Here is a 27,969-nt window from a genome sequence, read left to right as displayed (position 1 = left end):
GGCAAGCACTTGTAACAACTGACATCTGTTCATGCTTATTGATATGCAGATTTATGGTAATTGCTATGAACAATAAGACAAAATTACCTAAGGTGAACATTAAATTAAATTTTCATGCCCTTCTCCTTATAAATTTTTTTTTAATCTTAAATTTCAAGTAGGCATATTGCGCATCTGTTTGGTACATAATTTCTTCGTTTTGAGGGGGATTTTTTTCCCCAAATATTGAATGAAAAGTTGAATCCCTGTATTCTCAACTTTCTTTGCCATCTTCGTAGCCCGTTTAGAGTTCCTAAAACTTACCTAAATGTTTTGCATGTTCAGTCACCCGGATTATTGCCCCTGGTTCGAGAGGTGCCCATCTGAGCAGAGGGCGTCATAAAGTCAAATGCGGTTTTTCTTCTCGGAGAGGAACCATTTGCCAAGCGTGTGCCCGTGCCTCTCCGTCTGGTACCCTTTCAGGATGAGCGTGTGGGAGAAAGTGTGACTTGGGGTGCAGACTGAGGAGGCGCCGGGGAGAGGGGCTGAGACAGGGAAAGGACGGGGCACCCACGTACCTCAGAAAAAAGAGCAACAGAGGAACCAGAAAGACGACTTCCAGATGAGCCGAAGTGAAGCCCGCTGTTAGCTCTGGGGAGGAATAAGGGGAGTTTCAGGAGAGGCCCCGCACCCCATCCAGGAGCAGGCCTGCGTCTGACGCCTGTGCCCGAGAAGCCTGGTCAGGCTGCGGAGGGAGAGGGAACCTCTGTCTTCACCCAGCTGCCCTGGCTGGTGTCTGCACATCGAGCCGGTGCCTTTCCCCAAAACCGCTTCTCCCCAACGTAGGAGGGGAAGGCGGGCAGGAGAGATGACCACGTTCCAGGTGATGGCGTTGTGGCTGTGGATCCATCTGTGGCGGGAGGAACCAAGACATCAGCCACCGGGGATGTGCATCGTTGCCAGGGAAGGGCCTGGGAATACCAGGGCCAAGACAGTCCCCACGCTCTTCTCACCTCGGGTTATTACTGTGGTGTGACAGAGCGTGAGACGGTCAGTAGCGCCTATAAGATCGGTAGGTGCGGGGATGTCCATGGGACAGGACAGACAGAGAACACATGGGCCACAGCCCTGCTCTGGGCGGGGGAAACGGTGTCCTCACTGCCCTCCAGCCTCAGTCCTGGTTGGAGTGAGATGCGCAGGCGGCAGGGGAAGTCCTAGGGATCTCAAGGGCTATTCTCTGGGGCTTCCTGGATCCAGCCTCCACTGGGTCTTCCCCCATTGTCACCTGTGCCCAGGAAGGTAGCTAAGACTAGAGGATCTCGGGCTCACCTGGCTGCTGCTTATGCTGGTGTGCGTATGCGTGTGCGTGCCTGGGTGCACAAGTGTATGTGTATGTGTTCAGACTGGGAGGAGGCACTGTCTCCCTCATCCTCCCTCTTCTCTGTGTCCTCACTCCTCAGCTCTCATTTCTTCCTGACGGTCCAGGTCGCTGCTGCACCCCCAGGCTCTCACGCAGTGATTTTCCACTACACTCGTATCTCTTTCAGATTGTCTAAAGAGGTCAGACATTCTTCAGCTGTTGAGGATCTGTCACCAAAAACGTTTTGCATGCACATCACACACATACTTTTTCATAAGATTTCAGAGAGTTTGTAGAGACCCTAAACCCTGTCAGGGGCCTCAGCCTCAGAAGCACCAAGTTTAGAGGCCTGATGTGGAGTAGACGAAGAACACGATGAAGAGCGCTGAGGCAGCAGCGGACGATGGTCTGTCTGGTCACTGAGGCAGCTAGAGCCAGTGGTCTGTAATATCTGGGATTCTGGCGATGAATGCAGAAGAAAAGCACGTTAAGAAATTAGGCCAGGTGTGGCGGCTCACACCTGTAGTGCCAGCACTTTGGGAGGCATAAGCAGGCAAGGATCTCTTGAGCCCAGGAGTTCCAGACCAGCCTGGACAACATAGCAAAACCCTTCTCTACAAAAATTAGCTGGGTGTGGTAGCAAGCACCTGTAGTCCCAGCTACTCAGGAGGCTGAGGTGGGAGAATCGTTTGAACCTGGGAGATGATGGCTGCAGTGAGCCATAATTTCACTCCTGCCCTGGTGACATAGCAAGACCCTGTCTCAAAACATAGATATGTGTGTTAATTGCCAAATTGATTGAGAGAGCAAAGTGTAGTACATAGTTAAGTCGTTAGTGGTTAAGTGGTTAACCTAGTTCTTAGCTACAAATGAAGACAAGATCACAAGTTCATTCCCAGCCCTCTGGCATTCAGGCGGCAGGCACGAAATTCGTATTGGCCCCAATGTTCTTGGACCCTGGGGCAGGAAGCGGCATTGCCTGGTGAAGCAGCACTAGCCTGGAAGCCACCCCAGCTCTCACATCTGTTCAGACTGTGGTGGGGCGAGCAAGGCCACTCCCAGCAGATATGGGGACCTGGGGAGTGGAGTTCACTTCTGGGCCCCTGCCACACTGCCTTTCGAAACCCTGTGCTGGACCAGCCCTTTCCTTCCTCTTCCTCCCTCCCTATCCCTCCCTCCCTATCCCTTCTAAACTTCTCTCAGAGGCAAAGTGTAAGGAATAAAACGGATGCCAAAGCACAGGAGGAGAAGGAAGAAGAGGTCAGAAGAGCTCCAGATGGGGACCGAGAGGGCAAAGGGTAGCTCATGGGCAGGCCAGGCTGGCAGGGAGAGGACAGGCACCCAGGGAAAGGGTGGGGCTCTCCTTTCAGGGAGCGACCCTTGGAGAATGGCTCATGGTGTTTTCACTTCTTCACGCCCGTTTCCTCTGTAACATGTACAAGGGTCACAGTGCCCACACCACGGGGTGTGTTAGGAACCCTAGTAGCAGAGCACAGGTAAAGAATGGAGGAGCTTGCCTGGCGTGCACTTTGTTCTTGCTTCTGTTGTCATCATCGTTTAGGACAGAATTATTGCAGTTATTAGTCTGAGAGCTTCTTTTTTGAGCTTAACTCTACACTAGGCATTGTTGTTTGAGCTTTCTGTGTGTTGACCCATTTAATCTCTTAATCCTCAAGAGGTGGGTTCTACTTCAGTCGCACTTTATAGTTGAAAACCCCAAACAGGTAACTAGCTTGCTCCAGGTAACAGGCTGGCGGTAGGTGAGGCAGAGCCAGCTTTCAGCCCAGGTTGTGTGAGAGCAGGGCCTGAGCTCTTCTTGACCAGCCTGCACTGCCTTCTGGAGGTGGTGGTGATTGCTGCTGTTGTCCGTGGTGTCACCAGTAGAGCTTGTGTTCCAAGAAGCGTGAGCAGGTAAGCTGCCCTGCTCACCCCTGGTATACGAGCACTTCTCTTTTCTTTAGGAGATGGGGTCTCACTCTGTTGCCCAGGCTGGACTGGGCCTGAGTGATCCTTTAGCCTCAGCCTCCTGAGTAGCTGGAACTATAGGCACATGCTAGCATACCTGGCTCATGAGCACTTCGTTTTGAAAATAAGAGTAGGGAGGACCATGAAAGCCTCATGGGTCAGCATACAAGGACTAGGAGAGGGATAGGCTGGAAGGGATGACATCTCCTGCAGCTCCTCAGCTGGGCTGGGCTTTCCTATGCTCCTCTACCATCCCCATCAAATCAAAGACTTCAGGGAGGATTTCATTCTGAATCTGGGCCTATTTCAAGAAACTGATGAACTGGCAGGATTTCTTCCCCACTCCCTGACATCCTTCTGCTCTGATATCCAGCAATCTGCTCAGGTACACGGACTATCATGTTTTTTACTTTATCCTCAGTGTCTTGCACAGGGTCTAGCCCATCATGACCACTCAGTAACTACTGCATGGATGGATGGACGGATGGATGGATGGATGGATGGATGGATGGATGGATGGACGGACGGACGGACGGATGGATGGATGGATGGACGGATGGATGGATGGACGGATGGATGGACGGATGGATGGATGGATGGATGAGTAGATGATGGGTGAGTGAGTGGTTGGATAATGGATGGATGGGTGATGATGGATGGATGGTGAACGGATAGATGGGTGGATGATGGGTGGGTGGGTAGATGGATGGGTGAGTAGATGATGGATGGGGGGTGAATAATGGATGAGTGGGTGGGTGGATGCATGGTTGATGGACATTGGGTGGATAATGGGTGGGTGGATGATGGATGGATGGGTGGGTCAGATATGTCCTGGAGGGGGACCCCCTGGCCTGAGCCTAGAATGGTGGCTCTGCTTGTCATTAATCAGTGCCAGATCATAGTTGGATGTGGAGTAGATGATGAGTGGATGGGTGGATGGTGGGTGGATGATGGATGGAGTGGATGAGGGATGACTGGTGTGTGGATGATGGATGGAGGGGTGGGTGGATGACGGATGAGTGTGTGATAGGTGGATGATGGATGAGTGTGTGGTGGGTGGATGATGGATGGATGGGTGGGAGCATGATGGACGGAGGGGTGGGTGGATGATGGATGGATAATTGGATGGGTGGATGATGGATAGATGGTGGGTGAATGATGATGGATGGATGGGTGGGAGGATCCATACCACAATGAGGGATGGATGGGTGTGTTGATGAAGGATGAGTGGCTGTGTGGATGATGGATGGATGGGTGGGAGGATAATGGATGGATGGATGGATGGATGGATGGGAGGATGGATGGATAGTTGGGTAGATATGTGGGTGGGTGGATGGATGGATGGTGGGTGGATGGATGGATGGATGATGGATGGATGGGTGGGAGGATGATGGATGGATGGGTGGGAGGATAATGGATGGGTGGGAGGGTAATGGATGGATGGGTGTGAGGATGGATGGATAGTTGGGTAGATATGTAGGTGGGTGGATGGATGGTGGGTGGATGGATGGTGGATGGATGATGGATGGATGGGTGGGAGAATAATGGATGGATAGGTGGATGATAGGTGTGTGGATAGATGGGTGGGAGCATTTATCCCACAATGAGGGATGGATGGGTGTGTGGATGAGAGATGGATGGGTGTGTGGATGATGGATGGGGTAGATGGATGATGGATGGGTGGGAGGATAATGGATCTGTGGATGGATAGTTAGGTGGATGGATGGATAGTTGGACGGATGGATGGGTGGGTGGGTGGATGATGGATATATGGATGGATGAATGGGTGGATGGATGGACGAGCAAATATGGATCCTCTTCCTTGATTGGTTCTGACTAACTCTTCTCTCCTTTGGTCCTCAGATCCCTCAGATGCTAGGGATCACAGTGTCCCCTCCTTTCCACTCTTCATCTAAGATTCCTTGACCCGTAGTTTTTCCTTTCCTTGCAGTCTGGCTGTTGAGCAGTGTTAGCCATGCCTCAGTGTGGTGCCTCAGAGACTCAGCCACCTGCCCTGGACTTCCCAGGCAGCAGCAGGGAAGGGCTTAGCAGAATGTCAGAAACTCTGTTGGGTGGTAAAGTGTATGGAGGAGAAATGTAGAGGAGGACACACAGGCCCTCAGCCCTGGATCGTAAAGGAGCGGGCAGTGGAGAGAACCTGAGTGCTGTCGGCTCAGTTCCAGGACCTTTAGTGAATGTCAGTGGGTGAGAGAAGGACTAAACATGGGCCCTATTAAGTATTTGCACAGTGGATTAGTTAATGATTGAGAGGAAACAGCCAATATTTGATGCTGTTGTAAATACCAACGAACTAATAAAGAATGGGGAAAACTAAAACCTTGGCTAGCTCTATATAGGCAATACTCTTTAGAGCAATTTATGTAAATGTCAAAGTGTCTGATACCCTGTTTGTCTTACATAGATTTGCTTATCACATACTATATATATTCAACTGTGCGCACATGTGTGTGTGTTTACATGGACTTGAAAATGAGTAAGACAAAATTTTTGTCCTAAAGGAACTTGATATCTGGTTGGGAGGGCAAGAAATACACACAAATAATGTCAACGTAGGGTATGATGTGAGCCACAAAAGAGTTGTAAACAAACATATAAAGAAACTTGCAGCTAACAAAAAGTATGTGCATTAAATGTAAACCATATCTCCTTAGGAAGAGGCTATGGGATGGGGGCAGAAGGCTCTGCCCAGGCCCAGGAGGGTCTCCTCCTTGGCTGTGAGGCCTTGGCCAGGGACCTGATGTCTCTGACCCAAGTGGGCCAGCTGAGCCAGGCCATCAACACAGCTCCATCACTGAGGCTTCCACCTGGAAGGAACATATTATGTCCTGGAGGGGGACCCGCTGGCCTCAGCCTACAGTGGGAGCTCTGCCTGTCGTTAATCGGTGCCAGATGCATATTGTAGGCTTTGATTTTGGTGCTAAGCTCTGTTCTTGTGTGCTCAGCCATATGTTGGTGGTGTGGTCTGGTCATGGTTCAGGTTAGAGGAAGCACACATCGTGAGAGAGCCAGAGGGCAAGGACAGACGTGCGTGAACGTACCTCACTCCTTGCAAGACCTCACACAGCCTTGGTGCTCCCTCACGTTCAAGTCACACATGTATTCGTGTGTTCGTAGGAAACAGAGCCCCTTGCTGGGACCATGTTGGTCTGCAGTAGGGCCAGGCAGCTTGCGTATTTCCTCCGTTTTCCCAAAGTAAAACTGAAAAATGAGACCAGGGCCTCTCAGCACCCACGTTCTCATGAATATGGCACTGTGTGACCCTTGATGAGAGAAAACCAGGGAGTGCTTTCTTCCAATTGTGTTCACTTGATAAAGCAGGGTTGCCGGAAGTCTGCCCTTGTCTTGCAGAAATTCACAGGATTACAGATACTTCTGTCCTGCTTTCAAGCATCCCTGTGAAATAAGTAAGTTTTGAAAAGCAGGTGCTTGGCTTTCAACCTAAGCCAAAAGGCCTAGATGTCTCCTGGAAGGAGATAGAGTATCACTTTGGACAAAATGCGAATCCATTTGGCAACCAAGACAGCAGGAACTTTTTTCTAAGTGGAAATGCACCCTGGTTGAGGAGGCCAGGGCAGAGGGTCAGAAGGGTGCTGTCTAGAGCACTCAGCAGCCAGGCACTGAGCTGCCCCCGTGGCTGGGGGCTTACAGATATATGTTGCTAGAACATTCATCCCTCCACCAACGCCCCTACACACATTACAGAAGCAGCTGTCAGGGCATTCTCCCTAAAGAAGACTAAATTTGCTCCATAGATACTGATTAAGTATCTGGACTTAATGCCGGAGAAGAAGGTAAAATTAAGCTGAAGCCCACCATCTTTCTATCTGCAGTTCCTCTGTGCAGTGACAGAACCATTGCTTCATGCTTCTCTTTTTTTTTTTTTTTTTTTGAGACGGAGTCTCGCTCTGTTGCCTAGGCTGCAGTGCAGTGGCCGGATCTCAGCTCACTGCAAGCTCCGCCTCCCGGGTTTACGCCATTCTCCTGCCTCAGCCTCCCGAGTAGCTGGGACTACAGGCGCCCGCCACCACGCCCGGCTAGTTTTTTGTATTTTTTAGTAGAGATGGGGTTTCACTGTGTTAGCCAGGATGGTCTCGATCTCCTGACCTCGTGATCCGCCCGTCTCGGCCTCCCAAAGTGCTGGGGTTACAGGCTTGAGCCACCGCACCCGGCCCGTTTCATGCTTCTCACATGTGCAGTCTTCCAGTGAAGTGAATCACGGAAAAGTAATCTGACCATTCAGAGAACCTTTGGACTGAGAGATGGAAGTGGGCTACAGGGAGAAAAGACAGTTAAACTAACTATCCAGTGCAGGCACCAGGGCTGAGCCTACCCCTAGATTGTTGCCCCAAATCTCTCGGCTAATCCCACTCTTATGTTCATGCTAATTTTCATTTCTATTTTTTTCATTATTTTCATGAGTCACACATTTATTCTAGTTAAAGTCCCTCTTTAAAATATAAATGCCTTTAAAAGGTAAATACAAATATTTTACAAATAAAACTATTAAGGTACAGCCATTTCTATTCAGTCATTCTATTCATCAAATATGAAATTTGAGCTCCCTATGGACACATTTTAGGGTTCATGCTTAAATCCGGAGAGAGAAGTTCAGTGGCAACAGCAATAACAAAAATAAAAGGTGACATTCATTGAGCACTTATATAGTGCCAAAGTCATTTGCTTTCATCATCTTACTTAATCTGCACAACAACCCTTTGAGGTGGGGTTCAGTTAATGCTGCCACTCACTGTCAAGAAATAGTTTAACAGGCTTAGAACCCATACCAGTTCAGCTTCCAATAAAATGTAGTTTCTTCTGGAATACCTCATTTTGAGGGATTGAGTTTACCTTGAAGCCCTTCCTCCAGCTGTTGCCACAGCTCACCATGTCTTGGCAGCTATGTCATAGAAGCTGCCAGTCCGACACAAGGCCCTACTCTGGCCAGTCAGCACCGAAATCTCTCCTCTTTTCCACTTATCTCTACAGCATGGCAGGAGGGCCATGGGCTGAGAATACTGGTTAGCGAGGGAGAAGTACAGGCTCTGCCAGGGAGTACTACGGGGTGGGATTCAGGAGCCCTTTCTGGGTATGTGGTCTCTAGGAAGAGCGATTGCATCAGAGAGAACTGAAGGAGAGGTAGCCTTGGAGGAGAGGGCTAGAGAACCCAGCTCCTACCCAGGCAGGTGACCATGCACAGGGTCGTCTGCTCTCATCATGTGTCCTGACGATTTGATGAGCCCTCTCTTGTTTGGAAACTGTAGAAGTGTGAGGCCTGTTGCTACAAGTAGCTTTCTCTTCTCTCCACAGGCATGAATGCTTTACAGTTGCAGAACCTGGCGACGCTGGCTGCTGCTGCAGCTGCGGCCCAGACCTCAGCCACCAGCACCAATGCAAACCCTCTCTCTACCACGAGCAGCGCCCTGGGAGCCCTCACGAGTCCCGGTGAGTGAGGGGGGCTCTTCCCTTGCAGGTGATGCAGCAGGAGTGGCAGGTAGGTCTACGTGCCTCCAGGTACAAAGGGCGAGGCTAGACGTGTCCAGGATGGAGCCGGGAAACTATACTGGGCCGCTTTATGTCATTGGGTTATTTTATTTTTTAAAATGATCAAAGTTCGAATTTGTCTTTTATTTTCCATGGATAATACGAAAAAAAGTTTTCAGTGAGAGAATCCACCATGCAAGCCGTTCTCTCACATTCACTCTGTTTTAAACACTAGTCCATTCAACACTAGTTAAGTTGTGACCACTATGAAGAGCCTCCGTCTCTTAATCTTTCTTTGTCCTGTCCTTTTTTTAAAAAAAAATGTAAGAATTCTCTTTCAAAATTCCTAATCATTCTCATGTTACATTTCACACCAACTCCATCCATCACACTTGATTTTAAAATCCACAGTCCAGCAAGGAACATCTTGGCTCATTCCTGGTCAGGCTCTGGGCTGTGTCATTTAAAGTCTTTTTTTCTTCACAAATTTTGTTGCCTTATTCAAAAGCAGACGCCAGTTGTCTTTTCATACAAGCCAGATAGAATGTGATTGCTTAGATACCACAATTTGAGTTGTTTTTTTTTTTTTTTTAAACTTAAAAAAGTCAAATATTTCACTGACTTTCCTTCTCTGAGTTTTCCAGGCATAGATAGATGATAGCCTCCTTTTCTGTTACATGAAGGAGGCGGCCTGGACAGTCTCCAAGCTTCCTTCTAACTTTCAAACTCCCGTGACCCTCTATCAGCTGTGCCCCAAAGATTAAGTGTTGAAAAAACTTTAATGAAAAAATAGCATGTGTGTTTTCAGGAAACACACATCGAAAGCTACAGCCCGCTCCACACTGGCTGTTTTAGGGCTTCTGACTTGAGGGAGGAATGAGGCACATCCCTAGAACCGGCAGTTCTCGAAAGAGCAGTCGCCCTTCGTCTCTGCGTAAAACATTATGTATCTAAGACGTTTCACCTGGAGGACGGTTTTGAGAGAGAAGTCTGAGAGATGTTTAGGAGAAGCTGGTGGATTTCCCCATAATGTGCTGAAATCTCGTGGCAGGTGTATTGAGTTCACTGCGTACAGTGTCTTCAAAAACATACCATTACTAGATGAGGGCCTCATCTTATATAATAAACACTATTCCTGAAAAATCAACTTTATCACCCTTAATTTCAGGAAATTAAGTGATAGCTTCAGTGCAACACATCAACTTAGTAAATCCTGTAATGATCCCTTTTGAGAAATAAACATTTTTAACATGATGGATTTTCCCTTTATAAAAATAAGTCCTTTAAAAAAAAAATGAAAATTCGACCCTCTCAACTTAGATTTCATAAATCAGATTAAAATGTATTTTCTTAAGTGAGATTTTTTCCTCTCCTGTGGGCACTATGATAACCCCAAAATAGCACGGAGTACTGTGAATGCATTGTGGTGCATCTTCAGTCCGAAGGAGGCCTGTCAGTTTAAGAAGTCAAATGCAGAAGCAGCTGTCAGCTGATCAGTGTAGATAATGTAACTCAAAAATCATATCCCGGAAGTGCTGTGTGGTGTGGGCAAGACAGACGCGCTGCCGACTTCCATGAGCCCTTCAGTCCATCAGAGACTTGGACAAGAAGCAAAGCAATGAGTGCAAGATCCGTGACAGAATCCCACTGAAAAAGGGGGAAGGGGACTGGAGGAGGTGACCCCTCTCTCAAAAGGCGACCTTTGAGCAGAGACCTGAGTTCCGTAATGGAAGCCACGGTGTGTGTTGAGGCAGAGGACAGAGCCAGTGGGCGGGGGAGAGTGGAGTGAGGGCTCCAGGGCGGACTGCATCTGTTCCAGCTGACGTTGGGAGGAGTAGTGAGCTTGTTGCAACCTTCTTAAAACGTGGGCTACTCAGGCGGCCTAGGGCGGCGGCGTAGGTGTTGGTCAGAAAGGAATTTTAGACATATGTAACTATTCTCAGTTTTTTCTTGAGACCGCAGTGAAGGAAAATGTGTTGTGAGATGAGCCTTCCTCCCTGCTGGAGTCAAAGCCACACCAGTGCCGCGTCCTTGCCTTAACTGCTCTGGAAGAGGCTTCCTGCCCTTCAGAACGCGCCACTCACTTAGGTGTCACTGAGAGCGATTTTTCTCTTCTCTACTGAGGAATGCTTTGCATAATAACTGAAAGTATTTTATTAGAATCCTGAAGTGCAGCAGCAGCAGTGATTGAAATCTACATTTCAATTATTTTTCTTAAGTGTAACTAAAAAATCTGGTGTTTAAGTGAAAGTAAATTATTTGTCTAATTTCCATCAGGGACTTTTCAAAGTCACAGAAAATGTGGTTAGTAGAATTCATGAATCTCTGCTTCATCAAGGCAATTTCCTAGAAAGTAAAAGGGGTTGAAAGCCATTCCCAAGGCCATTGCCATTATTTGCTTTTTAAATAATAATAAACTGGGCATACTGTTTGGACCATGAGCCAGTTCACTCGCACCGTGAGATGAAAGGACACTTCATCCCATCTCCCTCCACAGGCCTGGGGTTTACCCTGTGTTTAAACGTGTCTCTTAAGCTTCAGACAAATTCATGTAGAAAGCAAAGGGACAATTCAATCCCCCAAACTATTAATTTTTTTAATAATTGTAAATTTGTCATTTCAGTTTTGCATACCCCGGAAAAGTCTCCCTACAGCATTATTATAAATGATTTTGAACAGTCTTGGCTTTAAAACATGAAAGATTAAGCTTTAATTTTTGTTAAAAAAAAATCCCCTTAGGCAATAAATAGTTTCCTTTGTCTCATGGCCTTGAGATAAAAATTAAAATAGTTTAAATTGCCCATGGTTAGAATAAGTGTTTCATGCAATTATCAGATGGTAGTGAATAAAATTAGAAATTAAATCATGAAAGAATAAAAACCAGGTAAGTGCATATTACGCCTTTTATGAGTTTCTCACGGGTCTTTTGAAGCCTAATTTAATCATGTTTCTTGTCTTTTATTTTGATATGATAATTTTTCCTTTGTTTACCTCAGTCTCCTTTTTAGTTAATTAATTCTTGGATCATTTATTGTTACCCAGTTTTTAACCTGTTTTTGAGGACTGTGACTCTGTTTATGTAAGAGGCAAATTGTCTAGAAGGGGTGTAGCTAGGTATTAAGATAATGTTTGTCTTCCGTTCAGCTTGCAGATTTGATTTTGTCTGGTAATTTTGAGAGCTTGAAGAGACTGTTATTGTTACCACACATGAATTTTGTTGGTATTTTTTTGGTCTAAAATATATTGCATTCACATACCATGTTATTCCACTGAACTTCTTCTGTCTTCTTCGTTTAAAGAAAAGGATGCTATAAAATTCTCCAAATGCTTCTGTAAGTGCAGACTTGACCAAGTACCCATTCCAGGATCATGGACTGGTTCTTCCCACAGTACCAGGCATTCGAAAGTGCTAGGAGGCATTTTTTCATTCCCACCATTGGCTCTTCAAAGAGTTATCACTTTGAATTCTGGGTAGTAGTTTCCCATCTTGAAGGCATCCCCAGCTTTCTTGAAGGCTGTGACAAACACAAATCTTCAAGGAAGTGGGGACACCTCCTCTTTGACTCTCTGAGGGTAACAGAGATAACAGAGATTGGAGGTGTTTGGACATTGTTCAGGCATTCCCTACTGCGTCACATAGTCATGACCGACGGACAGTGACTGTTGTTCTTGCACACCTGTGTCACCAGAGCAGCTGAATGAGCAGTGGCAAACGAGAAACCACCCTTGAAGTTATCCTGTGGCCCTTCCATTGACAGGAGGCTTTGTCGCCACCTTCAATATATGTCTGCATTTGCATTAGAGGAGAACTTGCATTATGCTAAGAAGTGTGATGCATAAGCTGCTTTAACCCATATTTGTGAGCTTTCTAGTTCATGCAGAGCAAATACATAAAAATGAGTTGGGGCCTGCACTGCCTCCTCCAAGTGGTGACATGCACAAGGCAGTATCACAAGATGGGAAAGAGTGGGGGCAGGAGGAAGGGACAGACAGGTGGACAAAATGGCCATCTGCCCAAGACTGCTGCAGTGGTCCCACAACCTCAGAGTGGAGAGCTCAACTTACCCCACAGACCTTCCCGCTGCCTGCCCCGCCCTGCTAAATGGATTGTCCCAGTGCTTGATGTGATTTGGTCACTGATCGCTGCAGCTGGCCCCTGGCTCAGCTGCATGCCTCATCAGCCCGCCTCCTCAGCCCCTCAGTTCTCCCTGTGAAGCATCTTTTCCCTCCCAGGCAACAGGAGCCTGGAAGAGACCCTCATCTTCTCTCCCCTTGTCCTATTAGAACAGCCTCCAACTCGGCCCCTTGCCTCTGTCTGTCTTGCATGCTACTGGCAATCGTGGTGTAGACTGGAGTGACAAACTCCTGAGCGTGGTGTTCGGGGTCCGCCTGCTTCCCTCCAGAATCTGGGCAGCACACACTCGCCCAGATCAGGCCACCCCCCATACCCCAGCCCCGCCGTCAGCCTTTCCACCATTATTCTTGCAGGCTTCTCTACCTAGAACATCTCCCCCATTTCCTCCCACAAAAATCTAATACGTCACTCATGTGTTGCAGTGCTCGTTCTTGAGAAGAATAGTGTGGGTGGGTATAAAAGCGTTTCTATTGCACATTATAAAAAAGTATAGTTGATGCTGCTTCTGTAATTGAAACTGTGGTAACATTTTTGGTGTAATTGGTAAAAACTGTTTTCAGTAACCTACTACTTTTATGAATCAATGCAAATGCCACCTCTACCATGAATCCTTGTAGTTAGGATTGATCACTTCCACACTATTGCTGAGTAAAGACCTAGCTCATTGTAGACCTGGGGCAGTGCAGACGGTTCCTGAGGAGCTGTTGGGCTCCTTGAGGCCAGGGACAGAGAGGGCTGGAGTGTCGGTGCTGGCCAGGCGTTTTGCAGACGCCACCCCTCTCCTGTGCTCCCAGGGCGTGCTCGGCCTCCCTCCACTAACGCTGACCCTGTTGTCTGCAGGACAGTGATGTGGGCACTCGCTTTCTGTCTCGCCCTCCAGCCACTGAGTTCTTTTAAAGTAGGGACGGTGTGTTATTTACTTGTAATTTCCCCTTGCATCTGGACCAGCACGTCAGACACAGGCCCTCAAGTGTTTTGTTTCTGTTTTTGTTTTTTTTAATTCAGTGGAATAGTGAAACAAAAATTGTCAAAGACAAATGTTTAAGGGCCATCTGTTCAGTCTAGTACAGCTCACATATCTCTAAGACAGCTGAGTCCCTCAGGGTGACGCTGGCAGGGTCAGCACACCCACCCAGTTCACCTGTAAGGCATGCCTCTGCCTGGATCCCTCAAGAACCAAACCCACAGTTTGGTTTCACCTTACAGGTGAATACTCAGGTCCAACAGGTTTCTGAAGAATAAATCTAATACTAACTTATACCAAAACAATCATATGAAGCAGTCTTTTCATTACAGGAGCAGTTTATTTTACAAATAGTGGCTTTCAAAATGTTCTGATGTCATGATATAGGATAAGTACAAGTCTGGTATCCGAGAAGGGCATTTCATCTTCGGAAGAACCACCTACTCTAATGTGTGCTTTTGAAAGATAACATCACGGCAGATCATCCTCAGAAAGTGCCTGTTAACTTTGTGTGCACCGCTAACCCCACGTCGTCTTCCAGTGCCTGCCCACACTGCTTACATAAAGCAAGGTCCCGTCTAGCTTTGCAGAGTATTTTTTACTTATACCACACTTTCGAAACACAGGGCGTTTTATAAGTGCAGGGACCAGTTACTCCTGTGAAGATGGCCTGAGACTTTACCGTCCTCTTTTTCTCCTTACCCCCATCTTTGGTCGTTGTTTATTCTTAGGAGAAAGAAGGAAATCTCAAGGCAGACCATTCTTCCCTCCATAGCAGCCAAGTGTCTCAGTCAGGCAGCGTCAAGCCAGTTGGTAAAATGGGCTGTCTCATTTGTGGGTTTCAATCTGTCAAACGGCCAAGCACGGTGGCTCATGCCTGTAATCCCAACACTTTGGGAGGCCGAGGCAGGTGGATCACGAGAGGTCAGGAGTTCAAGACCAGCCTGGCCAAGATGGTGAAACCCAGTCTGGACTAAAACTACAGAAATTAGTCAGGTGCAGTGGCAGGTGCCTGTAATCCCGGCTACTCTGGAGGCTAAGGCAGGAGAATCACTTGAACCTGAGAGGCTCAGGCAGGAGAATCACTTGAACCCGGGCAGCATAGGCTGCAGTGACCAAGATTGCACCACTGAACTCCAGCCTGGGCGACAGAGTGAGACTTTCTCAACAACAGTAACAACAAAAAATCTGTCAGACGTCTTTTTATTTTTTATTTAAGCTTTCCTATGGTGTTGACAGTCAAACTTCTTTACACTCTTATTGCTACAGTGGAAAGAGCATTGACCTCCCATTCTTTGCTCATTTCCTGCAAGTTTCAACATTTTACACTGCTCATTTCCTGCAAGTTTCAACATTTTACACTGCTCTTCTGAAAATTGTCTTGTTTGCTCTTGACATTATGGTGCTCACTGGATTTTCATTAATGTTAATGGAGTCACACATTACATAACATGTTCTGTAAATAAAATGACTCTGTAGTGACTGTCACCTCTTGATAGATTTTCATTCATTCAACAAATATGTGTCAAGCATCTGTGTGCCTGGGACTGTTCCAGCACTGGAGACACATCAGTAGACAAAGCTGATGAAGATTCCTACCTGCATGTCCTTTCTCTTCTAGCATCAGCTTTCAAAAAAAGTGTCATTTTACTGAATTCACACCATGGTAAAAACAATTTGAATAGCCTTTAAGTATAAATTGTAACTTCTATACTCTTAAAACATCATAACCAATATTTTGCATATCTTACGTTAAATTTTGTGAATGAGACCAAGAGTGGGAGAGGGAAGCTCTTTTCTCTCCTTTCTTCCTCTCCTTTGAGCTGTACCATCTTTCTTTGTGTTTAGTGCAACAGAGAGCTGGGAGTAGGGCCCCCCTTAGGGTAGAACTGCAAGTGACCAAACCAGAAAGCGAGAGTTCAGCACTCGGCCCTGCTGCTCGGGCTGCTCTGTGGCTTCTCGACAGAAGCACGACATGAAAGCCAAGTGGTTTGAAAGTTCTTAGGCATGTAAGACTCATATTGTTGGGGAAAAGAGTAGTTGGGAATAGTATGTCTGCCTAGTAAATGTCCTTTATTTGGCATTGATCATCTTGCTTCTAAAGGAGACAGCATGCAGACCCCTCCCACCCAGAGGGGTTTTGAGGGCCCTGTGTGTGCTGGGAGTTTGGGTCTGGAATAAACTTCTGCCCAGTGAGTGGATGGACATTCCAGGCGATTTGTGTGATGCCCCAATCTGGAGCAGGCTGGAGTCTCTTAATAGTCTGTAACCAATTTAAAGCTTAAAGCCGCATAGCTGTGGGGGTAGAAATATTTACGGTTCACCACAGAGCCCACGCTGGGATTTATCCAAGTAGATTCCACCTGTGCCCTGAGCTGTCCTTGGCAGGTGCCTTCGTCCCCGGGGTGGACAGATCCTCACGTGCATCATAGGGCTGCCACTCACCAAGCGTATTGTTCCTTGTTTTGAGTGGGCTTTTTAATATGTGCAGACATCAACTCTAATTCTTCATGTATTTGCTTTTTGCTGTTGGTGGCGCTGGACTCTGTGCTAAGTGTTAGTGATTTGTTTTTAAATATTGCTTTGCACCGTCATCTGTATTGTGGCAAATCCACATCAGATCCCCTTGTGCTGTTTGAGCTCAGGCTGAGATTTTTATTCCCACTAAATTATCTGTGATCTTGTATGATATAAACATGTTATCACCACTAGCACTGGTGAAAAGCATGTGTTGCTTAATTGTGTTATATTAGGTGGGAAAATAAGCAAAGCTTTATTCTAGTCACAACTTCCTAGAAGTGTATGTACTAAGTTCCATTTCTTCAGACTTGAAAGCAATAAAATGGAAATTTTTAGTTCAGATATGGTTTAATCCTGAGAACCAGTCCCCATCAACTAGATGCAGTGGCCACCTACAGACATAAGCAAAATGCACCAACCTGTAAAGCACAGGTGGAGAGCAGGAAGGCAGGTAAGGTACAGGGGTCAGTGATGGGAGAGGTTCTGCCCCAAGGGAGGACGGGAAATTTTAGTAGAAGAGTTGACATTTGAGCCAAAATGTTCAGGGTAGGTAGGATTTTTAAAAGTAGAAACAGAATGGAAGATACATCAAATGTGTGAAAATGCAGAAATAGCATTTAATCAGCAAATGGAAGTTCATCTCATTTTTCACAAGCATGGACATATGGAAAAGGAGGCCCACGGAGGACCCTGAAAGCCAGGGCGAAGGAGCTGGGACTTTTCCTGTCAGCAGTGAAGAGCCATTTCAGGACTTTAGGCCCAAGAATGATGGACTTCTTGTGAGACTGGACTGAGGCCCCCATTTGATGTGAGGGAGAACAAAAGGGAAGGAGGAAAGATGGTGTTGGTGTGTTGGGCCTGCGTGGCCAGTGGAGCACTGTGTTCAGTTCTGGGAGTTGAGGAGGAAGCTGTCATACAAAATGACAGGACGTGACACATGCAGAGCTCAAGGGCACATGAACGGACATTCCGTGAAATGTGTCCAGCAGCAGTCGAATGTGTGACCAGGCTGACCGGAGCCCTGAGCGGCAGAGTGGATTGAGACTGGCCTGCTGAGGCCAGGCGGGCTGCCCTAAGCCCAGGGAGGGGTGAGGCCAGGCGGGCTGCCCTAAGCCCAGGGAGGGGTGAGGCCAGGCGGGCTGCCCTAAGCCCAGGGAGGGGTGAGGCCAGGCCGGCTGCCCTACGCCCAGGGAGGGGTGAGGCCAGGCGGGCTGCCCTAAGCCCAGGGAGGGGTGAGGTTATCAGGCCAAAATCACCAGCAACGCAAGACGGGGACCAGACGCAGAAAGCCTTGGGGGATGTGCCTGTGGAACACAGGGACCCAGGGGATGGAAAGGGAGCTTTCTGGGTAGCAGTGTCAGAGAGGCCGAACACGACGGGGCTGGAGGAAGAAAAGGCAGAAAGAGCTGACTCAAGTTCGACTTGGGGAGTGGGTTCTCCCCAGAGTGGCTGCTTCACTGCAGTGGTTGACAGTTTCGCAGGCAGTGAGAGAGGACACAATTCTGTGTGACACATTCATGAAATGTGAATATTTTTAAAAATCCATAATGGGGCTGGTCATGGCAGTTCACACCTGTAATCCCAGCACTTTGGGAGGCTGAGGCAGGAGTTCCTTGAGGAACTCCTTGAGGCCAGGAGTTCGAGACCATCCTGACCAACATGGTGAAATCCTGTCTGTACTGAAAATACAAAAATTAGCTGAGCATGGCGGTGCACACCTGTAGTTGCCAGCTACTCGGGAGGCTGAGGCAGGGGAATCACTTGAACCCAGGAGGTGGAGGTTGCAGTGAGCCGAGATCACGTCACTGCACTCCAGCCCAGGTGACAAGGCTCCATCCCAAAAAAACAAAAGAAAACAAAAAATCCGTAAAAGTACTGGGGTCACTAGGAGGAAGAAGTTTTTATGTTTTTGTTTTAAGATGGAGAAAACATAAACATATTTGTAGACCAAAGAGAAGAACCAGAACAAAGGGAACCAGGAATAGGCCAATGAGAGCTGAAAGCTGGACTAGAGTCGGAGGGCTGACTGGAGGGGGATGCTGCCTGCTGAGGGGTCACGTGTCATCGCCCCCTGGGAGGAGCCCCCGCAGCAGCACCCTGCCTTGTGGTGCCATCTCAACCTGGTACTAGCACATAAGCCCACAGGCACGAACCCAAATCAGGGCTGAGTCAGCAGGTGGTGCAGCCTGAGGCAGGGAACACCGGCCTCTGTCGGGATTGGGGAGGATGCCAACAATTGAGGACAGAAGGGCACTTATATCACATATGGGCCAAGAGCTGATACATCTGGGGCTGGAAACAAAAACTCATACCGGGCCAGAGGTTTAAGAAGAAGTCAGCCTACAGGATGTAATAGAGGATTTCTAATTTTACTTGTCTTTCTGGAGTATGTAGACATCTTGATCAAGAGTCACTGGAGCAAGTAATGTAATCTTTCTTTAACTTTCTCAGTTGTGAAATAGAATTAATTGCTAATATTCACTTATGGAAACATTTAGGTTTATATATACACGCATATTTATATTTATATAACTGTATACTGGTGCTTTTTTAAAAAGGTGATCTTTAAGTATCATATAGGAAAAATTGTTTCATTATTTTGGAGTGATATGAAATACCACAGCCCTAGAGAACAGAAGACTAGGTTAAAACTAGAATGAGGGCTGATGATGTTTAACTGGGTTAAAACTAGAATAAGGTCCGATGATACTTTTCTCTGAATCTCTTGCCTTTGGAAAGCAAGTGTCTTCCCCACCTTTCCTTTAAAACTTAGGACGTAAATACAGGGAGAAGAGAGTTTCCTCACTCCTTTCTGCTTTTGTGCTCTGCGGTTAAAGGGAACGGTGAACTTTCTACCTACCACAAATGCCACTTGAGTTCCTAGAACCAACATCCCCTCCTTACCAAATATAAAATGGTATGACTGGGTTAAACAGAGCAAGACTGCTGCGTCCAGACAGGATTTCCGCACTGAGGGTCAGGCCTGAGGCCCTTGGGGATTTGTTGGTTTGTATCTCGGGCCACACAGCAGGTGGCATGTGCTCTGCGCCAGGCCTTTGCAGAGGCAGCAGTCCTACGGAGTTCACGTGGCGCCCCAGCCAGCCTGCAGCCCTGCTGTGATGACCCCGGGCTGTACAGGTGACCTCTTGCCCCCTGCCACCCTTGGGGTCATGTTGCCCAGAGGAAAATCTGCCTCCCAGAAATGTTCTCTCCATCTGGACAAGCTGCCCCCAATCCCCCACAGGAAGGCCAGACTTCAGACGGGCTGTCAGTGACACGGTGACACGGGCCTGCTTTCCTGAGAAGCCCCGTCCTCGCCCTTTCTCTCTAGAGGCCTGAGCTGCTGTATCCAACTGCCTCTTTGTGATCCATGTGAGGAAACAGAGGCCTGCAAGTGTCAGTGGTTTGCCCAGGATGTTAGTGACAGGTGAAATGACAGCTCCACCGCACCACGAGAGAGTCCATATTCTAAGCGGGAACTGCTGGGATCCCAGAACCGTATTTCTGGGTTTCTCCACTTACACATTGTCACCCTTGTAAGGAGATCACCAACATTTTTTTTCAGTCATGTGTAAAAACACACATCTGGGGCCAGCTAAAGGGAAAGTATATGCTTTTGTTTCAGTAAATCATAGGCAAAATATCATTGGCAGGGAAAAGAGGTTTGATTGTCCCTCTCATTTGCCCTGTTCTTAGGAGATCCCTGTGTATTGCGAGTATGAATGGACTCTTCCAAACTCATGGCCCCACACTGCCTTTATGAGTGCCCGTCTTCACGGGACTGGGGAAGATGCTAAAAATTAGGCCAGGTAGGAAGGCACCCTGGTTTATTGACAACCCATGAAGTAGACTTCTTAGATCCACTAGAGAGAGCTTCCACAAGCCTTTGGGAATGAACATTAAAGCAATGAAAACAGGACAGCTGCTCTGGACATGAGGAGCAGGTGCTGGCCCCTCACTTCCTCGCCTTCCACATGTGCGCCACCAGGGAATAAAACCTCAACAGTCCTTCTGAGTCCAGACCCGGCCCTCTAGGCTGAGTTTTCCTCTTCCCAGTCTTCCTGAGAACCAGTAGTGATGACTCTTGCCCAGCACTGCACCAAGTCAGGTGGCATCAGCTTCCTTGGGAAGCAGAACTGGCAGCAGAAGAGAGGGACACCGACGTCTCTGGGGAAGGTGCCCTCTTCCAGGCTGGGAGTGTGAGGTCACACCTCACCACTGCGGCGCCCAGCGTCACTTTCCAACCCCACCTCCTCTTCCTCAGTCACCCCGCCCCTCCTGTCACCCCGCCCCTCCTCAGTCACCCCGCCACTCCTGTCACCCCGCCCCTCCTCAGTCACCCCGCCCCTCAGTCACCCCCGCTCCTCCTCAGTCACCCTGCCCCTCCGTCACCCCACCCCTCCTCAGTCACCCCGCCACTCAGTCACCCCGCCCCTCCTCAGTCACCCCGCCACTCAGTCACCCCGCCCCTCCTGTCACCCCGCCCCTCCTCAGTCACCCCGCCCCTCCTCAGTCACCCCGCCCCTCCTCAATCATCCCGCCCCTCCTCAGTCACCTGCCCCTCCTCAATCACCCCGCCCCTCAGTCACCCCCGCTCCTCCTCAGTCACCCCGCCCCTCCTCAGTCACCCCGCCCCTCCTCAGTCACCCCGCCCCTCCCTGCCCAAACAATCTTTGAGGGACTAAATTAAAATGAAAGGTGTGGTTATTGTGGAATAATTAGGCCCCATGGGAGGAGAGGCGTGTTGTATTAATGCCCCAGGGTTGTGATTAGCTAATAATGCTAGTGCCTGTGTCATGCCTTAATTATCTTGCTTCCTCACAATCTTTTCCTGCCCAGTTGGAATTCAGCATCCAAGCTCTTTTGAGGCAAAACGGCAACCGTGGGCTCCAGTGTCCTGAGTATGTTTGGTCAATGCAGGCAATTTTCTCTGTGTTTACAATGATTTTATTTCCTAAACCACAAAGCCACTGTGCTTTCACTGTCTAATTGTTCTATGAAAAGTGTTTAATGAGTGCACCGAAGGCAAATTCTTGCTGTCTTCTGTTAATGTTTTCTTGTAGCTTAAAAAAAAAAAAACTATTTTGCTATCCAGGAAAAGTGGGAAGTAGGGTTAATATGGGAACATTAACGCATGTGTTCCTGGAAAGCAAGCTGGTTTCTGCGACAGACTTATGCTAGACATGCCCTGCAGATACGCTGATACCAGACGAGGGGGAAGGGGAACATTCATGTGGGAAGTATCTTTTAAATAAAAAACTGGCAAGTGTGAGAGATGGATAAGCCCCTCATTGCCATTTTTCTGGAATCTTTAGAAGGATGGAGGAATACCCAAGTTCCTCAGCAGGCAGCCTCACCCCAAATCAAAAGTCTTGTTCACCATCCCACCTTCTACAAAGAAGAAGAAGCCCACGGGAGCCCCTCTGCAGGCACTGCTGGCGCTCCCCACCCCGCTCCTGCTCCGGGGAGGGGAGGTGGGCTTCTCCAGGACGGGCTTGGGCTGGGCCTCCGCTCCTGCCTGCGCAGAGTGGCGGCCTGGGAGCTGAGCGTGGCCCTCGGCGGCCCTGCTTCTGAGCTGCCTCAGAGGAACGGAGGGGTTCTCTGGCCCTGGCCCAGTCGTACCATGGCAGCAACTGGCTTTACCCACTCTGTTTCTGAAGCTCTTCCCATTTCTTCTGGCACATAAGCAGAAGGGACGACAACTCTGACCAAATGGCCTGCAGAGCATCCGCAGCCCAGCGCCCTGGGCCAGAGGGAGTTGATACCACACAACTGCACTTTTTCTTGGTGACTTTCTCTGTGATCTGGTCATTCAGGATCGAACCAGGTGTGCTTGGTGTGGCAGCTGCTGTATAGGTTTCCCTGGGAGAGGGAGTAAAAGCGGTTTCCATTTTAAGCTTAATGGGGCTTGTATTTATGTAGATCCTTTGTTCTGGGGTCTCTAAATTGACATGGGATTTTCACATTGTTCCGCTGTGCTGCGGGCATTGGAAGTTGGAGCCTTCACCAGAGTTCTGCCTGGAAGCATTAGAATCCTGCCTTCACGGAGTCCTCTCTTTCTCTGCCAGGAGATGAGGCCGGAGTGTGTTTGGCACAACAATAAGAGCTTTTCAAAAGTTGGCTTTTTAGACCTTGTGGCCATCAAGCCTAGCCTTAGGGTCTGCAGGAACCCCTTGATATACGTCGGAGGCATCTGCTTTCTCACCCCACAAACAGGGCCTCGAGTACCTCAGAGGCGGCGCAGCTCGCTGCAGAAGACTTCTCTTCACTAGCCGGCCCCCCTCTGTATCGAACTAAAATCTACCTTTGAACAGCTTCCACCCACTGATCCTAATTTTGATCTCTTGAGCTGCGAAGAATATCTTTCTCACGTCAAGACCTAAGACTGTTTCTTGCCTTAGTCTTCGCCTCTCTAGGCTCAGTTTTACTCTTATCAGCTCACTCTCTTTCAACTCAGCTTTCATGTCTTGTCACCCTCCTCGGGACGCTCTCAAAACTGTACACACAGACTGACCTTCCTGATGGCCAGACTAATGAGAAAGGCTGCAAAATTAGTCATCATCCATCCAGTCGCCTCTCTGGGGAGGAAGATGTTCAGTCTTCATTGCAAGTGCTGTCAAATGAAGTGAAAAGATGCAGTTCCTCTTTTGAGGACAGAATACCCGGATTCTCCTTCTTCAGATGTAGACTGAACACACGTTTATTGATCACCCGCTGTGTATCACACATCAGTGCCGCCTTCTCGGACCGTCACACCCGTCCGCAGAGGCAGTGCACGTTACTCCCATTTCGTGCATAAATACTAAGTCTCAGCTGAATGGAGCAGATGGCCCAAGGTCTCACAGACTGGAAGGGACACAGCCAAAAAATTAAAGGCAAATCTGAGTGAGTGCAAGTTCACTGCTTCCGCAAGTAAATCTCTGCAGTAGCCACTAGATAGATGTAAGAGGCGACATAGAATCTTAACTTCCACTTCAACATCATGCTGACTCTGCAGCCAGACCCCTGGGTTTAAATTCTGGCTCTGCCACTGAGACTTGTGTGACCTTCTGCATGCCACTTCACTTCACAGGATAACTGTAAAGGACTTAAGGGGCTAAGGCGCGTGACGTGCTTTCGGCAATGAGCAGCATGTGGCAGGCGCTCACACCTTCGCTGTGCTCACTGTTAGCGTTCTTCCCAGTACGGTGGAGCTGGAGAATGTTAGTTTCCTGTTGCTGAAATGACAAGTTACCACCAACCTCATGGCTTGAAACAACACATATTTATTATGTTGCAGTTCTGTAGATGAGGAACCCAGCAGACTCACTGGGCTGGGGTCAAGGTGTCAGCAGGGTGTGTTCCTTCTGGAGGTTCTTGGGGTAAATCCATTTCCTTCCCCAGCTTCTGCAGGCCACCAGCTTTACTTGGCTCATGGTCCCTTCCTCCATCTTCAGAGCCAGCAAGTCCTCATGCTGTCATCTCTGAGTTTTTTCTCTTTTCATTCCTTCTTCAATTTACAAGAACCCACCCAGACCATCCACAGTAATCTCCCCCATCTCAAGGTCTGCTGATCAGCAAGCTTCCTAGTCCATTTTCTGTGGCTTATAACAGAGGACCTGAAAGTAGATAACTTATTTTAAAAAGGAATTATTTCTTACAGCTCTGGAGACTGAGAAGTCCAAGGTCAAGGCAGTGCATCTGGTGAGGGACTCTGCAGTCCTGAGGCAGTGCAGGGCATCACATGGCCGGGGGCTGAGTGTGCTAACATGCTTGCTTAGGACTCTCTTCCTCTTCTTAGAAAGCCCCACTTCCACTCCTGTTACATAACCCATGAATTCCTTAACCTATTAATTCATGAATGGATTAATCCATTCATAAAGGCAGAGCCCTCGCAATCCAGTCACCTCTGAAAGGCCCTGCCACATTGGGGATAAAGTTTCCAACACATGGAATTTGGGGAATGCACAGTGAAACCACAGCACATTCCATCTACAATTTTAATTTCTCTTGGCTGTGTAACCTAACATATTCACAGGTTCCAGAAATTAGGACATGGATGTCTTGGGTTGGCTGGGGGATGAACAGAGAACATAATAGTAATTATTAGCTCCCTCTCCAAACATAGCCCTTAGGCCCCAGATAAGCTTAATCTACCTATCCAGGAATGGCGCTGTTGGAACAGAGAGAGAAGAGAGAACAGGAACACCTTTGTCAAACACATGTTGGCATCTTCTGGTTCAACTCGGTGCCCCTCCCCCAGCCCTGGCCCGGTGGATGCAGGTCCTTCCCAGTTCTACCAGTCTGATTAGTCACCCCTCCTCCCATAGGAAATCCAAGGCTGGTGAGGGGTTAGGGGGAGGTGGTCCAAGAAAAGAACTTTTTCCTAGAAAGTGGACTCAGGTCCTTGCCTCTCTGGAAATGTATTTGCGTTGGTTTGAGAGAGCTTCCAAACAGCCCTTCCTCCACAGCTGCTGTATCCCTAAGTGGCAAAGGCCACTGGCCTCCTTGTGGAGTCCTCATGGCCACACCTGGGTGCTGGCGCCCACCCTGCATCCCTCACGGGTACACCAGGGCCAGTCTCATCAGCACTCTGGGCCTCTGCTTCTTCATCTTTCACGCACAGGAAAGACTCTAGTTCACAGTTTGCCTGGGAGCATCCCACTGCAGTAAAAGATCTGTCTGAAAGATGTACTATTACCTGTTATTGTCAGTGGGATTAAGAAGAGAATGAAGGCCCTGCACTGGTTGGGGGGTCCAGCCCTCAGCTCTGTTGGAGATACTATACGGGAGTTATTCAAGGTGATCTTCTAGCACCTAATGACCTAGGCACTCGGTCTCGGACCTACAGTGTTAACCTAAGACAAGAATCTCTTCTGGGTGTAGTGTTCATCCCAGACCTAGCACAGCTCTGAGGAGAAGGAACCTATCCTGTCCCCTCAGTTGGGATTAGTGTTTGGGATTACTCAATTTGTAGTTTTCCAACAGTGAGCTTATCTGGTCAAACAAGCAAAGAACTTCTGTGGCCAGGGCCAAGGTGGGGCATATCCTCACCATCGGGGCCTCTGGACCACCTCACTTTTCCTGTTCTCCACACCCCACCCTACCCCACAAACAGTTTTCACAAAACGCCACAGACTTTGCCACATGAGCTGATAAAATCAAGGCCGTCCTTGACTGCTCGACCATTTTCTTTCCTGGCAAGCCATCTGGCCTGAACGTCCATTGCCTGATTGATAGGTTTTAACCAGTGGTACAACAGGCTTAAAATGTGACGTATACAAGTTATTGCAGCCACTGTGCAAGCAAGGTGAGGTGCACTTTGCAGCCTCCGTCTGAGATCCTCTTGGCTTTGTTCTGCCTCCTCCTGCTTGGATGGTGCAGCCTCTGCTTGAAGAGGTGCTCTGGGAGATTATGAGCCAACATTTATAGACCGCGCCTCTCCTGAGATGCTCCTTTGGCATTTTGTAAAACTTTTAAGTGAGAAAGCGTAGGGTACAGTTCTCAGCACAGACTGAAAGAATTTAAGGTGGGAAGAAGGCAGATGGTGGTCCGAGGCAGCATCTTGCCAGTCTGCCAGCACAGAAATGGAGAGTCTGGGTGTTGGTGGCACCACGTGTGTCTCTGTCTAGGACCTCTCTCGATTGTGCATCTGCTGAATGGTCAGTCTTTAAGTACTTGATCAAGTTTGGCTGTGTGACAAATTGGAGTTTTTCTTATGCTTTAAATAGATTGTTAACATTCAAAAGGTTCTTAAAGGTGGCTAGATGTGCAATAAAACCATTCTCTTACAACTGAGATGCCAGTTGGGGTGAATTTTCAAAGTATTGTCCAGTGATGTAGAGTGCACAGGGCATCTTTCCACTTTAAGGCAAGTCATCTAGTTAATTTTTCTTAGTCTCATGTTTGATTCTTCTCCCTCCTTTTCTTCACCTTCTCTCCATCTTTCTACTGGGACTGCCTAAGAACAGCGTAGTAGGCCGGGCGCGGTGGCTCAAGCCTGTAATCCCAGCACTTTGGGAGGCTGAGACGGGCGGATCACGAGGTCGGGAGATCGAGACCATCCTGGCTAACACGGTGAAACCCCGTCTCTAATAAAAAATACAAAAAGCTAGCCGGGCGAGGTGGCGGGCGCCTGTAGTCCCAGCTACTTGGGAGGCTGAGGCAGGAGAATGGCGTAAACCTGGGAGGCGGAGCTTGCAGTGAGCTGAGATCCGGCCACTGCACTCCAGCCCGGGCGACAGAGCGAGACTCCGTCTCAAAAAAAAAAAAAAAAAAAAAAAAAAAAAAAAAGAACAGCGTAGTAAGAAGTGAGAAATTATGTCCAGTTCACTGTAGCCAGCCTCCCAGTTTTTAAATAGGAAGCCAGGGTATAAGATCTAATTTGCATATCGATTCATTGTCATCAGTAACAAAAGTGGCCCAGGGAGTTTCTAGGCCGCCTCCACCTCTCCTGTGGCCCCCTGAGCTAGGCTTCCCCCGTGCCCATAGGCTATGTGCGTGTCTGTGCCTATGGAGCTCTCTATCCAACTCACTGTTTGCCATCACCACTGGGAGCCATCCACACAAGAGCAGTGTGTGGCATCAACACACCTGTTTGCAGACCCACCTTGGAGACTGGGAGGATTTGAGAAGTCATCCCTGAGCACAAGATGAGCCAGGCCTGGCGTCCTCCAGCACCTCTTCTCCCTTGCCCTGGGGCGAAGCACTCTCTAGAAGCAGGCTCTGACAGGCCCTACTCTGGATGCCCGTGGATGGGGCACAGCAGGCAGCATCTCTGGGCCAGCAATTCACAGTTGTGGATGTCATAGGAAGGGAAAGGTTACAGCCTGGCATACAGGGTCCTCCCTGTGATTTCCTGCAAGGTGGAAGAAGGTCCTCTAACAGAAGCCAGACCAGTGGCTGTGCAGTCATCAACAGTTGGAGATGTTTAGATGCAAGTGGAGAAAAGTGTTACCTGCTTTCGTTGTTTCATAAAATAGATCCTATATCATTTTGTCTGTTCAGTTCAACCTCTGCCTAATAACTGATGATCTAAAAATGGTGCCAAATACAGTGCCAAATTCATTACATAGATTATTTGATCTTTACAACAACCCAGTGAATTAGGTACCCTTCTTCCTCCGTTTAAATACAATGAAACAGAAGCTTGGGGAGATAAGGGAAGAGATTGAGTCCAAGGCAGGCTTAATGAAACCCCATTTTGCCTCCAGTTTTTTTGTGTTTTGTTTTTAAGATTCCAGTGAAAAGAGCTGATGAAACTATAGAGTTGTGTTCTTTATTAAAATTTATAGTTTCATTTTTCAGTAGCAATGGGGCTGAGCTAGGACCCTTTTTCCTGCTTTTCTCAGTGATACCCCATGCCAGCCAACTTCCATGATCCTTCCCCTGCTCACCACAGAGGCAGGTGACCATCCCCAGTTACAGTGCAAAAAGGTGGAGACTGGTGAAGTCTGTGCTGTAAGATGACGTTCTGCATGGTGCAAGCTGCAGAGACTAAAAGCAACAGCCTGTCTTGTGTTTTGTGTCTTGTGTTTTGCTGGATATAAGATTCTGAGTTAATAG

General features: G+C 48.2%; 1 protein-coding gene across 25 annotated transcripts in view; it reads left to right on the top strand.

Moving 5' to 3' along the window:
- CELF2 (CUGBP Elav-like family member 2) overlaps positions 1–27,969 on the top strand; it is a 540,282-nt gene that overhangs the window by 483,653 nt on the left and 28,660 nt on the right. For all 25 annotated transcript variants that reach the window (XM_033209735.1, XM_033209726.1, XM_033209725.1 and 22 more), the window contains one exon: positions 8,633–8,767. In XM_033209735.1, the coding sequence (XP_033065626.1) occupies positions 8,633–8,767 (135 nt within the window). The remainder of the gene's footprint in view (positions 1–8,632; positions 8,768–27,969) is intronic.

Source organism: Trachypithecus francoisi, unplaced genomic scaffold (genome assembly GCF_009764315.1).
Source record: "Trachypithecus francoisi isolate TF-2019V2 unplaced genomic scaffold, Tfra_2.0 Lachesis_group9, whole genome shotgun sequence".
Taxonomy (NCBI): Eukaryota; Metazoa; Chordata; class Mammalia; order Primates; family Cercopithecidae; genus Trachypithecus; species Trachypithecus francoisi.
The sequence above is the reverse complement of the archived record's forward strand: the minus strand, read 5'-3'. Positions and strand labels throughout refer to the sequence as shown.